Source organism: Camelus bactrianus, chromosome 13 (genome assembly GCF_048773025.1).
Source record: "Camelus bactrianus isolate YW-2024 breed Bactrian camel chromosome 13, ASM4877302v1, whole genome shotgun sequence".
Lineage (NCBI taxonomy): Eukaryota > Metazoa > Chordata > Mammalia > Artiodactyla > Camelidae > Camelus > Camelus bactrianus.
Genome location: NC_133551.1, coordinates 53,863,509 through 53,877,526, shown reverse-complemented (window position 1 = coordinate 53,877,526; position 14,018 = coordinate 53,863,509). Strand labels below are relative to the sequence as shown.

The following is a 14,018-nucleotide window of genomic DNA, read 5'->3' as shown; positions in this document are numbered from 1 at the left end:
AAAGCATGGATGGTCCCCTCAATGTCAGTAGCCAGAACCCAGGATCAGAGAGACAGGGGTAACAGCTGTAGGTAGCTGGGCTGCCATGGTGCTGGGAATAGTCTGTCCAGGAAAAAGTCCCATGTCAGAAAGGCCTGGATGCCCAGGGCAGGGTGGTTCTAGGCTGATCGCCAGGGGTTGTACTTAGACACTGTTTGCTGTGGGAGGGCAACCCCCACTCCCTGCCACAAGGAATAAAACCCATTCACAGCATGACTGCAGCATGGGACCAACCCTTCACTGGAGAAGGGACAGACCAGCCCCCATTTTGTTGAGTCCTGCAAAAAGATCTGCTTTCCTGCAGCAAGGGTGGAAGTATACGAGGGACAGCATGGCCTGCCCCTCACACCGGTGACAGGTTCTCCAGACAATCTAGGTTTGTGGTGTGAAGGTCCTTCCACTGGTCAGAAAAATTCCTACCACTCTTGTTTCCCAGAGAAGAGACCCTCTGGCCTATCTACACATTTAGCTGACTACACCTGGAGAGAAACGATGCAACTCGAGGTGAGCAGTGTGGGTGAGCAATGTGAAATCTCAATACACCACCCAGCGAAGATGATCTGTGGGTTGGTGCTCTCCAGATCAGACCCCTCCACACTAGAGGGCTGCCCAATCCCTCGAAATTTCCCTGGGCTCCTTTCTCAGTGGTGAATTTCGGACTCGGAACCCACGTGGAAGGCCCACTCCCTCACATTATAAAACTATCACAACAATTAAGTCTCGCACACAGCTTTACAGCATGCAAAGAACTTCCAAATACATGATTATAACTGATTGCCCCCATCCCCAAAACACAGCATTTTCTAGAAAAAGAGATTGAGGCTCAGAGATACTGAGAGACTTGTCCAAAGTCACCTGGTAGTTGCTGAAAGAGCTAGGTATGAACACAGGTTTTCCAACTCCAAATCCTATGTTCTTTCTACTTGACCACACTGCTTCCTCAACGGCTCCTTCTCCACCTGATGTGGCTGTGGTTCTAGGAATGCCAACCACAGACAGGGTGGTATAAGCCCCTTTCTCCCTGCTTATCTGTCAATTTCTGGAGTGGCCAGCCAGAAACTGACAGGTGAGCAGGGAGAGAGGGGCTTGTCCCTGGAGAAGGTGTTTCAGGGCCCCCGAGCAGAGTCTCTCTGGAGAAAAGGGCTGAGTCGAGGCCGGGTTACTGAGACATCCTCCTATCAGCCCACAAGGCAGCATCCCTGACCTCTTCCTGACCCAAGCCCACCGGGAGCCGCCCCCACTGCACCTCAATACTCACATGAACGCACTTCTACCAGGGACCCAACTTCCCTACAGACCTGCTTTCCATCCACAAAGCTGCCCCAGGGAACCAAGTGTTTCAAACCATGGACTGATTACCCAAATGCCAGCTGGGAGAATAAGATGAATTTGGGGGTCAGGTAGGCCCAGGTTCAAATTTCATCTTCCGTCATGCACTAGCTTTATGACCCTGAACTAGTCACCTACCCTCCGTGGGCCTCAGTGTCCTCATCTGTAAAAGAGGTATGCTGCGCGGTCTTTGCTGGATGAAGGTGAGCATTCCCTGCTCCACGCTGAGGTAATCTCCCTGGTGACAAGGCTTTACAGGGGCAGACTTTTTAAACTATCATTTGATGGGCATCTACTGCTTGCCAGGAACTGTTTTTAGTGTTTCCACAACTTTATGAAGTAAAGATTTCCCCATTTTATTGCAAGTCTAGAGACCCTAGCCCAGAAGACTGGGCCAGAGGAGGCACCTGTGGCCTGTTCTCTTCTGTTCCTGCTAGCTGGCTGGAAGGGGCTCTGTGTGAGGGCTTTTCCTTTGAGTTTGAATGACAGCCTTCCCTGAAGTGGGCAGGAACCCTCTCCCTGGGAGCCAGAAGGCTACAAGCAATCTCCCTGGGAAGAACCTGCTGGAAGCCATTTGCTTCCCTGCTCAGGATGGATGCTAGGGGGTGGGGAGGTGGATTAGTAATCCTCGGTTTCAGTCAGGACTCCCTGATGACAAAGATTCATGCCTGTGCTGTCATCTCCACAGTTCCAAAACAGAGTGATGATTTTGTTCATTTTAAAAATACAAGATATGTATAGCTCCAATCTGTCAGGAATACATAACATCACATCATTCTCCAAACGCTGTGCTTTACTGTCTAGGGGGAACAGGGGAACTGGCTGCTACTAACCAGAGCTCCTCCCTTGCACAGGGCAAACCCCACCCCCTAAAGGCCACTCTGCTGGGTGTGTGGGAGAGTACCTGCAGCCGCCAGAGAGGAAGTGACTCAGCCAAGTGGGAAGTGGGAGGGGCGGTCACAACGAGGGCCCTGTGACCAGCCTGCTCCCCCTCAGCACATCCGCACCAGACCCGTCCTCTGTCGCCACCTGTCCTGGGCAGGACTACAGCATGCTGAGCACAGCAGTTTTGGGGGCCCACAGGGGTCTGAAGACCCCGCTGCTCACAGGGAGCCGTGTCTGCAGCTCTGAGGTCCAGCTCTAGTCTCCTCCAGGAGACACACACAAGGAGATTACATAATCAGTGATGTCCCTCTCCACCCCCCTGCCTTGAGCAAGTCCCCACTGGGCTCCTCTGCGGCCTCCATGAAGGTGGGGGGAGGGGGGAAGAGACTGGAGGCTGAGGGCCCCTGACTGGGAGGATGTGTCCCACAGTGATGCCGGGAGAAGAGGCTCTAGAGCTGTGTACACAGAGGTGGACCTGCAGGCCCCTCTGGGGAAAAGATAAATGGAGTGAGAAACCAGTCCCTGTGGACGGGGCAAAGGGCTGCACCAGCAGTCTTTCTGAGAGCCATCAGAGCAGAATCCAGGGCAGCATAACCAGCCCTGCCACCAGCTCACCCCTCCCAAGGGCCTCCGGAAGCAGCTGATGTGACAACAACTAATCTGTCACTGTGTGGCTGTTGGAAGACGAAGGGACAGACTTAACAGCTCTTTCTCGGGCCGAGCTGCCCTAGTATCTCCTATCTAGAGAAGCAGCCAGAGGAAGCCGCCAAGCACACTGGCTGGGAGACATTCCTGGTGGCCCTTTGGCTCTGTGGGGGGGAGGGCCCTTCTGTCATGCGCAGTGACAGCAGACGGAGTCACTGACAGCCCTCCCTGGTCATGCCACTCTGCCCTGCAACCAGGGAACCCTGCCTCAGCTCAAACCATAAGCTGCTGCTTTGTTCAGTGGGAACAAGGCCTGCCACGGAGTCCCACATGGGGTTCAGGTCCTTGGCTCCCACGATGGCCCAAATCAGGCAAGGAGAAAGTAGCAAGTGACTGAAGAAGGGCTGGCTGAGTCTGAGAGCACCTCTGTGTCCTGGACACGTGTGTGACCTGGACCTGTGTTTCTCTGCTCCAGTCTCCCCACCTTGAGGAGAGGGACAGTGCACAGGGTTCCCTGAGGACTGTGGGGAGCCAGTGTGTGGGAGGCACCAGGCAAATGTTATGTTTCCTTCCTTCCACCCCAGATTTCCAGAGCAACAGACGGGAAAGCCCAGGTGCATGTTATTCTCTCTCTTTATACTGTTTTTAACAGCAAAAGTCACTACAATCATCCTGTGAGAAAGGCAATCTGGACTGGGGCCAGCAAACTGCCTTTCTTTAACTTCCTCTATCAAAAATTCAATTCAATTCAATTTTACAGCCTTGCGAATGAACAGTAAAGTTCATTTTCTGCAGTTTTACCAAATGCTGCTGGCAGTGGCTGCTCGGAAGGGCAAGATTACAGAAGGCAGGCAGACAGCATGCTCTGCCATCAGAGTGCCGCTCAGACAAGTGGACCTACACAAGGGCCTCGTCTGCTCTGAGCCACTGAGGACAGCCACCGCCACCCCTGGCACACACTGTCCGTGTGTCAGTGAGAGCAGGCTCATCGCCTGTCTGCTTGCCTGTGTCTCCCCAGAGGGTGGGCTCCTGGGGGTGGGGCCTGGGGCCTTGACTACTTCTGGATCCCCTGCACAGGCCCAACAGGTGTGCAGAAGACATGGTGAGACCACAGCCAACAAAGCAGAAGGAAATGCACCAGCCCCGGGCCTAGCACTTCCAGCTCCAGGTCATCTTCCAGGTCCACTCACACAAGTTCACGAAGATCAATGTGCTCAACAAGGGTCCCTGGAGAGTGCTGGGTAGCAGCAAAAAAACACAAAGACAAAACCACAAAAATCAAAACACACACACCCACACACACTGCCCCCAGACAGGAAACAATCTAAGTGTCCACCGAGAGAGGACTGGTTTACTCGGTCATGGGCCATCCAGACAGGGGAATACTACACAGCCTTTAAGAGCAGGCCCACACCTGCTGATAGACAAAGATGCCTATAACACATTACATTAAAAAAAAAAAAAAAAAGCAAACTGCAGTACTATTTGTATAATATGATCTCATTTGGGTTAAAAAAAAAAGATTATATACACTCTTGAATATGCAGAGGAAGTTACCAGAAGAAACATAACAGTGAATACCTCCAGGTGGTAGAATTAAAACCCCAAGGAGATGGAGAATTTTATTTTATATTCTTCTGTATTGTTAACTAATTTTTACTGTAGGTTACTAAAACAATAATTTTTAAAAATCTAAAAAATTTCTGAACCCATTATCATTAAGAGTGGTAACGGAATCAGGGGAGGCTGGGTCTTAGAGAAGGCACCCTTGAGGGAGTGCGGCACGGGAACAGGTGTGTGAGAGTAAGTGCCCCAGATGTGCGGGCCTGCGTGCTGATGCAAGGCTGCATCCAGAGAGTGGGGGCGGAGGGACCCACTCCAGGTATGCTTAAGCTCTCCCAGATAATTTGCAAACCTGCTTATAAGGAACTTCCTGATCGCTACCTGGTTTCCAAAAGGGCTAGAAAGACCACTAACCTGTTCAACCAGAGATCTGGAAGCTGGTTCATGATGCCTCTTCCAGGACAGAGACCCATCAGCAAAGAGCTCACCTGGGCCTCACCAGAGCCGGCCCCCGGGGACCTGACTACAGACCAGGAACCAGGCCGAACCTGGCACAGACAATAATACTTGTGTCTAATCCTCATTACTACTTTCAGAACAAGGAGCAGTAAGTCCACTTTGCAGGGAAGGAAACTAGGGTTGGAGATGGAAAGTGATTTGTCTAAGGTCACTCAGCTAGCAAGTGGAAAAACTGGGTTCGGAGGCCAGGTCTGATTTGAACCTTAAGTGCTGGGTGACATGGTTGAAAGTCTCCTTACCCACTACTCACAGGATAGGAGGGGAGGGACTTGCCTCCAGGCAGTGGCAATTTCCATTCTTCTGGCAAAGAAGAGACTGCTTTAGCTTTGTCCAGGTCCCTTCCAGCTCTCCCACTTTATGAGTCCAAGATTCCAAGTGAGCTGGGCTCCCTGGGGCCAGAGCCTGGCCAGGATGGGGGAATGGGACAGCATGGGTTCTAGGGTCACACAAGTGTGGGCTGGAAATTCGGCTCAGCCCTTGCTGGCTGAGTAACAGGGGACAGGTTACTTAACCCTGCTGTGCCTGGGGTTTCTCTGTAAAACAGAGACAACTCCTTCCTTAGATTGAAAGAAGGATTCAATACACATCATAGAGTACTTAGCAAAGGAACTGGAAGGTGGTGGGGAGCCTTCTGCTATGGCTGGTTCCCTTCCTGTTCCTTCAGGAGGGAACACCTTGGGAGGGGAGTCGGAAGAGAACATACCCCACGGAAGTCACCCCAAACACAGTAATGCCAGGGGCTCCACGTCTACTGCAAAAAAGGGGCAGGACTCTTGCTCTCTAGAGGTGGTGATGCCAGCAGTGGGGTTTCGAAAGCCGCACAGAATTTTGGGCTATGCCAGACCTACGGTCTCCCAAGGGGCTGAGCCTCTCCCTAAAGGTACCTGCTACCCCTTATCATCTAACCTTAACCTCAAACCAGCTCTGCCCTAAATCCAAAGACAAGTGACAGGCACACCAGCCCTGCCCTTGCTAACTCCCACGACAATGTCCAGGCCACTTTCTCTTCCTTCTAGACCGTTGGGTCACAGATCCTTGGGGCTAGTGATCCTGTCTGCCTCTTTTGACAAGTAGGTGATGGTCTGTAAAGCGATGTAGAGGGGGCAGTTTCCTTCTAAATGATGACAATCTTTCCCAGTTTGCTTCAGTGCTTTCCATCAACTGGAGTGTCTCTGAAATCATCAGACCTGTAGACTGCTGTCCTGTGTAAGCGCTAGGGAGCCTGCACTCACAACAACCAGAGGAGGATGGCCACCACTGGGGGTCTCAGTGCCCTTGCAAGAGGGACACCAACTGTGGAAGAGTACCGATCCTTGCTGGGGGAAAGTCAGGCTGCTCTAGTTCATTAAAAGGGGGCCTAGAAATTACCTTAAAGATAACAAAAATAAAAGGTATTCTTTGAAGCAGCAACTCTTCTTGGCATCTATCCTTACCTAAGGTGGGCAAAATCATACGTATGCAGAGAGTCACTCCAGCTTTGCTTGGAGAGCAAAAGGCAGAGAATAATCTAATTATTAATAGTTTGTTGAATAAATTACACAGTGATGACACAATATTGCCAAAAATGACCCAGACTTGCATGAGACAAAGTGGAACCATCTCTAAGATTATAAGTAAATCGAAGGAAGCAACACCATCCCCTCAAATCTTGATTACAGATCCTGAGAGGAGATGCAGGGAAGCTGTGGGCCCGGAGCCACCTCCAAGGTGACAGTCTCACCTGAGCAGGTGGAGGAGGAAGAAATGCTCCTGTTCCAGGTCATTCTCTCTTCTACCTTCTTTACACTACAAATGCAAGCACAAATCCTGTGGAAATCTCCCCGATTCCAAAGGGCCTGTTTGCAGCCCTCTCCACAGCCCAATCCCATTCAGGTCTAGCTCTGTACTCCCGTAGAGTTCAGGGAGATGGGTGCATGCAGGCAGCCCCCACTCAGTTCCCTGATGTTTCTGAGTGAGTCCAGGGCAGCCTGTGGCAGACATCTCTCCTTCCTGAGAAGAGGGACTGAGTCTGCTGAGTCAGTAAATCCAATCTCAAGTCTCTTTCTAGGTAAGATCTCCAGGGAGCACTGGGAATGCCATCTCTCCCCTGAGGGTACGCTGCTGTCCAGGACCCCATCACTTGCTGAATCAGTGTGGATAGCATCAGACCGAAGGGCTGCCCTTTAGGGCCATGTGAAGGCTGAAGCAGTCATAGGAGTTCTGCAGACTCAGCCACTTGAGTTTCTGAAACACTGAAGAAGTTCACCTCCCTGAGCAAATCTGGACATATGGAAGATAAAGGAAGGGAAGCTGACCTTTTCCCAGGGGCTGACTCAGGCAAAACCAGAGAGAGGCCTGGCCCAAAGCCGGACAGAGTGCCACCGGCTTTACCACTGATCCTCTCCCATGAGAGAGCTTCCCGAATGGAGCTGGTGGATTTCACTGGCCATTATTTTCTGCCGTCTCCATCTCTGCACTGTCATTTACTCTATCAGCCAAATCAGGAACCTCAGGGTCACCTGCTATCAATTTTCCTCCCTCCATCATCACTTCCAGTCTAGCTGATTCCCTCCCCCACGGTTCTGATCTCTGCCCTTCCTCTGCATCCCAACTGCCTCTGCCCTGACCCAGGCCCCCACCAGCCCTTACTTTCATTACTGCAAAAGCTTCCTACAGAGACTCCAGTCTTGTTCTCTCCCCAGTCCATCCTTTACCTACAGCCAAAGGGCTCCTGGGAAGATGCAAGTTTAATGGTACTTCCTCCACTTAAAACAAACCAGCCCATCACCAACAGAATAAGAAGTTCAAGCATCTTAGCACTGATGCCTACCTCTCTGGCACTTCCTGAAGCCGGGTCCTTACATGCTCTGTGCTAGAACCTCTCATGGTGCCTAAAGTGCACACACACCAGCCCGCGTCCACACCTAGGCACTGCTGCTCCCTGCCTGGAGTGCTTCATGAGCCCTCAGAAAAAGTCTATTTACCCTTCAAGATTCAGTTCATTCACCAAGATCCAGTTTAAGTTCTGTGGGCTCTCCAAAGTTCTCCCCAGTTGCCTCCTCATCCCCCAGGGGAATCACTCCTTCCTCTCTGCCCTGACTACATGCTGCAGACTTCCTCTATGCACGTGTCAAATGGTGAGGAGCCTGACTGATCCCTGTTAGATCACAAGCTCCTCTAGGGCAGGGCCTGCCTCTCCATTCTCCTTCTGTGCCTGGGACCCAGCACATCCCCAGCCATATATGGGGGTTCACGTGTGTGGAACTGGGGTTCTGCATTTTAAGCCACCACACACATCGATGTGTGCTTCCAGATGGTGCTAAGTCAGATACTAGGCTAGGATCACTAATAGGGACACACATGGAAGAAATTCTATATATGTTTTCTCCCATCTATAGTTAAAAATACGATGTTTTTCTCAGCTGTTCTACTTCTATTTTTAAAAACATTTCTTTTAAAGAGCCGAGCTGAATCATCTGCATGGTGCCCATACACAGTGGGTAAGCTCCCCATAGATTTCTTTTTTGGAGAGAATACAATAAAATTCTGTAATCTTGTGACCCGTCAGGACACTTCTGACAGCTCAATGGGACACAGTTTTAGTTGCCACTAACTGCTTCAACTAATTCTTAGAAGTTCTTTCCTGCAGCCTGTGACAGCAGCTAACACTTAGCAAGCATTTCTTACTCAGTGTGTGCTAAATGCCCAGCCTGCAACATCTGACTTAATCCTCACAAGTGCCCCACTAGGGAGGGGTCTTACTGCCCCCATTTTACAGATGAGAAAGCTGGCCATGGAGAGACTAAGTTACCTCCAGTGACCAGCAGGGCTCGGATTAGAACCGAGATTCTGTCTGAGAGCAGAGCCAACTAGGCTCTTAACCACTACAATCGGCTGCCTTCTCAAAAGGTCAAATTAAAGGCACAAGGGAGTAAGTGCGGCAGCCCTTGACAACTGACCTGAGAGGACAGCCTCACCACCTCAGCTGCCCGGGCAGCCCGTAATCTCGGGAAGAGAGGGGCATGTGTGCCAGGCACTTCTGGGCTAGGCAGGGAAGCCCAGGGCAGTGCAGGGAGCGCGTCACCTGCCACCAGTGGCATCCAGTGATCCTTCAGGTACCACCCCAACACCAACTTTCCTCAGAGCCTGCGGTGGCCTCTGAAGGGGTTTCCAGTCCTTTAGTCTCTCCTCTCCTCTCCCCTCCTTTGTCTGCTGAGGCTCCAGAGAGAGCACTCTAAAACACATATCCAATCATGGAACACTTGTGCTTGAAACCTTTCCACGGCTCCCCACTGCCCTTGGTACAAAGTCCCAAATTGGTCATGTGGTATTCTCTGGTCCACCAGCACTGCTTTACCTGGCACCATGTTCACTTTCATATCATCATACTGAACAATAGGACGTTTCTGGAATAAACTCTGAGTTTACAAGTTCTCTCAGTAGCACACAAGACCCCTTCATTCTTACCTGGCTGAGCCTTCCCATCCTTTTAGATGCAGCTCCAGCATCATCACTTTTGCCAAGCCTCCCCAAAATCTTCCCCCCAACTCAGGCTGAGCTAGAAGATTCTTCACTGGGCTCCTACAGCCCTCTATTTCTGCTGCTACTAGCTTTTTTAGACTATGTTTCAACAATTCATTTACAGGTCAGTCTCCCTTAACCAGACCATGAGCTTCTTGACATAAGAATAATAGCTAACATTTACTGAACTCTTATTATGTGGCGGACATTGCTCTACGTGTTTTATGTGTATTAACTTTTTTGAATCTTCATAACAACTCTACGTTATACCCCCAATATATAGCTGAGAACACTGAGGCACAGAGATGTTAAGCAATGTGTCCAAGGTCACACAGCTATAAAGCTGCAGATCTAGAATTTTAACTTAGGAAGTCTCGTTCCAAAGCCCACTTTTAATTTTTTAAGTGGCAGTTTCTTTTTTTAGTTATTATTTATTTATGGGGGGAGGTAATTAGACTCATTTATTTATTTAGTTATTTTAATGTAGGTAGTGGGGATTGAACCCAGGACCTTGTGCATGATAAGCACACACTCTATCAACTGAACAATACCTCCCCCGCATAGCCTATTCTTTACTTCCATAATATAGGGTACCTGCCCATCCAGGGAAAGACAGTGTTGCTGTCATGTGGGGAATCAACGAATCAATGAATGAATGAGGGCACTCTCCAGACTGCCCAGATCTAAGGGACACACAACTGGCACAGCAGGGCCATTAAGGAGCACTGGTGCAGCTCACAAGCACTGTTCAAGAAGATTCTTCTGGCCTTACAATCATATACCCGGCTCTTCCTTATCTCAGGCAAAGCTAAACCAAGAGGGAAAGTGCCCAGCCCAGAGTGACTACCCTCTTCTTCATTGCTCTTAAAATCAAGCAAAGCCAACCGGTTTCCTCCTGTGACTTAATACAGAACAAAGTCTACCCTGCCAGCGAAGGCGGTTGTCATCTCTTCCTTCCGCCAACAAACGGGCATCACATCTAGGGAACGGGGGTGACAGGCGTCAGAAATCCCAGTGCCCCTACCTACTTGTTGGAAGGTGAGGCCAAGTGGTGTGGGAATGGGCGGGATTGACAGGGCACGGCAGGTGAAAGAGTGACCATGGCAGCAGGCTCTCTCCTTGGAAAAGGCCGGCCAAACATAGCACCGGCAAGTAGCTCTGACCGCACCTGAACGCCGCCCGGGATTCCAAAATTCCCTAGCAGCGATGGTGCCCGTGCCAATGGGTGAGGGCTCCTGAAGGAAGCCCTGGCTGGTCCTACCTGGGGACTCATTCCAACTTTCAAGTCACTCGCAGGATCTGAAGGGCAGCATGGAGAGACAGAGGGTGCCTCCTAGGAAAAACCTGGCTGGTTCAAATCCAGTGCCTACACTTTCTGGCCGACTGACTCCAGGGAAAGCTGGCAGTGCCGCTTCCTAGGGCTGCAGTGGGACAGAGGCTCCCGGCAGCCCCCCGGTACCCAGCTCGCACAACCCCCGCCCCCGCCGCCCGGTAGGGACAGACCCTAGCGGAGGACAGCCATTCGCTATTACCATTTCGGTTGCAGCCAGACGGCCTCAGGCTGTCACTCGGGTCCCCGCGCCACAGCAGCTGAGGCCCGCCCGGCCAACCCGCACCCCCCGCCCGGCTCCCCGCTCCCGGACCCGCGCCCTCACCTTCCCCCGGTGCTTAGCGCTGTTCGCCCATAGTCCGTGGCCCGGAGCCGGGGCTGCTCGGCACTCCGTCCCGGGGGGCCGGGGCCGGGGGCGTGGGAGCCGCTCACCGCCGCCTCCCAGCGCAGCAGCTCGAGCAGCCGCCGCCGCCGCGGCCGCCACCTCCCTCCATGGCTGCGGCGCCGCCACCTGACAACGGAAGTGACGCACCGTCCCCTCCTCCCGGTCGGAGCCGCAGCCCCGCCCCTCGCCCGAGTCTCCAGCTCACGGCGTAGGGATTGGGTGCCATCTTAACGATGGGCGGAAGCCTTCAGGCAAAAGGCCGGAATCCAGTTGAGGATTGGTTCAGAGTGGGGCACGGGCCAAAACCCGGGAGACGATTGGAGACCGAAACTCTAAGGGGCGGTACTTACCGCTTATCTACGCCTGCAGTGAGGCTGGACGGGAGGCACCGCCCCCGCCCTGACTCCACTGAACCTCGCGTGCCCTACACTCGCCCTCCCGGGTCTGGAGACGTCTCTAGCAGTTGGAAGATCGGCCAGCTGTAGTATATTTATCAGAAAAGTGGTTCTTCCTTGACACCCATTTCTCGGTTTCTGGCGCTCTGTGTGGAGAGGGCTGCCGTGAGGCTCAATCAGAGACAGGAATTCCTGTCGTAGCCCTCACAATTCATTTCCCTCTGGGCCCCTCGCTTTTGTAGAAACTCCACTTCAATCTGAAGATCTCTGGAGTCTCGACCAGGGAGGTTCACAGTGAAGAGTTCTATTAACGATTCCAGTCACCTAACCTCAGCCCCTCCTGCTGCAGTTTCGGTCTCTTTCCTCCTCCTCCTCCTCCAGCAACCACGCCCTCCGTGAATCAGCTTCTTGCACCAGCAGATGAGCCCTTTAAAGGGATTGCATCAGGCTGGTGACTCACTGGGGCCCTCTGAGGGCCTGGCTTCCCTCCGCTGGCATGCAGAAGCAGCCAGAAGGGCTCCGTGGCAGCAGCATCAGCGACCATGGTCCCACTCTTTTGTCTCCGAGATGTGAGCCAGGGTACTTGATGCAGATGACTATCTAACTCCTGGGTGTCTTTCCAGCTGTCCCGTGTCATTGTGTATTCATCTGTGAGCACAAGTGTCCAAGCCTGTGTGCACTGCTGGGTTTTCCTAGGGTGTGTGGCCAGGTTCTTATATGTATGCGGGCATTTGTCATCCCTACACAGGCAGTGCCAGGACGTGAGAGTTGGTGTAAGTCTGGTTGCCTCCTCCTGTGTCCATCTCTTTCTGTCTCCCAATGCCTGGCACACACTGAGCTGATAGGGCTAACAACAGTAATGGAAACAGCTCCCACTATTATGTCACACACTGTGTTAAGCACGTGTGAGACATCAGTGTCAAGGAGTCTGTTTACAGATGGAGAAGCTAGAGCTTTTGAGAAGGGAAGTGACTTGTCCAAAAACACACAGCTAATAATGGCAGGGCTGGGATTTGAACCAAGTTTGGCAGATTCCAAAAAGGTTGGATTTGAGCCCTTGCTGTGTCCCTTATAAGCTGAGTGGCTATGCACAAGCTCCCTAACCTTCCCCATCTGTCAAAATAGGGTAATGCTTTGTGGGATCACTGGAAGGATTCAGTGAGTTTGGAAAAAGCTTCTCACGGGACCTGGTAAAGAAGAGTGCCAGTTCTTGTCTCAGCTACCGAGCTTCAATGCAGTGGAGGACCAAACGTCAGGCACAAAGAAGCTGGGCCCAGCCCACCAGGCTCCTCTTTCTGACAAAGGGAAAAGCCTAGGGATTCCGGAAGCCCTGACTCTGACATGAATGAGTGTTGGGTTTTCCAGAGCTCTAATTATCAGCTAGATGAATCACTTGGAGCTGACACCATCATCCCCACCCCCACGAGACTCTCAGCTGATTCAAAATATAGAATTTTAACAAAGAGGAGGAGGAGGAAAAGCAAAAGGGGAGGAGGAGAGGTAATGAATAGAAAGGAAAGGTGCCAGCCAAAGGAAATGAAAAACTGTTGCCAGGACACCAGCATGAGGAGACCACTATGCCACACACACACACACACACTGACATACTCTCCTGCGGGCTCTCCAACTCTGGGCTCACTGGCAGACGGCGCTGCCACAACAAAGTGACGCCTGTCACAACAGCATGAGATGGCTTCTTGACGAGGTACAGGCAGATGTGCCTGTTACAGGAGATAAGACCTTCAACCCCAGGGAGTTTCCTCAGGCTTTTGAAACTCAGCAAACCCTTCCTACTGGCTGGCTTCTGGCTTCTCTTTGTGGCTAAGCCTTTAGGCCCAAGTTCTGAGTGCCAGGCTCACACCTGGTGGCTGGGTACCACCACTGAGGTGAGGAGAGGCACTGTCCTCAGTGTCAGGAGCGCTGGGAGGCAGAATAGTGTAGTGGAGTTGTGGCAGTCATGGAGTTTGAGGCATACAGACCTGAGTTCAAATGCCCGCCCTGCTGTTCACTGGCTCTTCAACCTTGAGCAAGTCACTTAACCTCTCTGGGCCTGTTTGCTCAACTGTAAAATGGGGCTACTAATACATACCTCCAGGGTCGTTGTAATGATGAAATGAGATGATTCTCTCATTCCATAAAGATTTATGAAGTGCCTGCTATGTGCAGAGTCTGAGCTGGATGCTGGAGATCCAGTGGGACCAAAAAGACCCCAGCTCTGCCTCCTGGAGCACGTAGAGCCCCTGACACAGGGCCTGGAATGCACTGAGGTTCAACAAGCGGTAGCTATTTATGATGACCATCTTGGCATCCTGCCATTACCTTAATCATGGGACCTGGGGAAAGCCCCTCCCCTTCCCCCTGGAAAATGGCCTCAGTTTCCTCAACTGTCAAATGGCAGAGTTGAACTGGATCAGTGGTTCTCAATCTT

At 51.8% G+C, this 14,018-nt stretch overlaps 1 protein-coding gene across 3 annotated transcripts in view; it reads right to left on the bottom strand.

Moving 5' to 3' along the window:
• The window catches only part of STK40 (serine/threonine kinase 40), a 37,637-nt gene extending 25,719 nt beyond the window's left edge, over window positions 1–11,918 (bottom strand). Inside the window, exons 1-2 of one of the 3 annotated variants that reach the window (XM_074376836.1) lie at window positions 11,136–11,338; window positions 6,701–6,765 (exon numbers count right to left, since the gene is read on the bottom strand). In XM_074376836.1, the coding sequence (XP_074232937.1) occupies window positions 6,701–6,743 (43 nt within the window). In that variant the 5' untranslated portion in view covers window positions 6,744–6,765; window positions 11,136–11,338. Of the gene's footprint in view, window positions 1–6,700; window positions 6,766–11,135; window positions 11,339–11,545 lie in introns of those variants that run through there. The other 2 variants (XM_045520328.2, XM_074376837.1) reach the window with 2 other exon arrangements.
• Window positions 11,919–14,018: the final 2,100 nt, after the last annotated feature.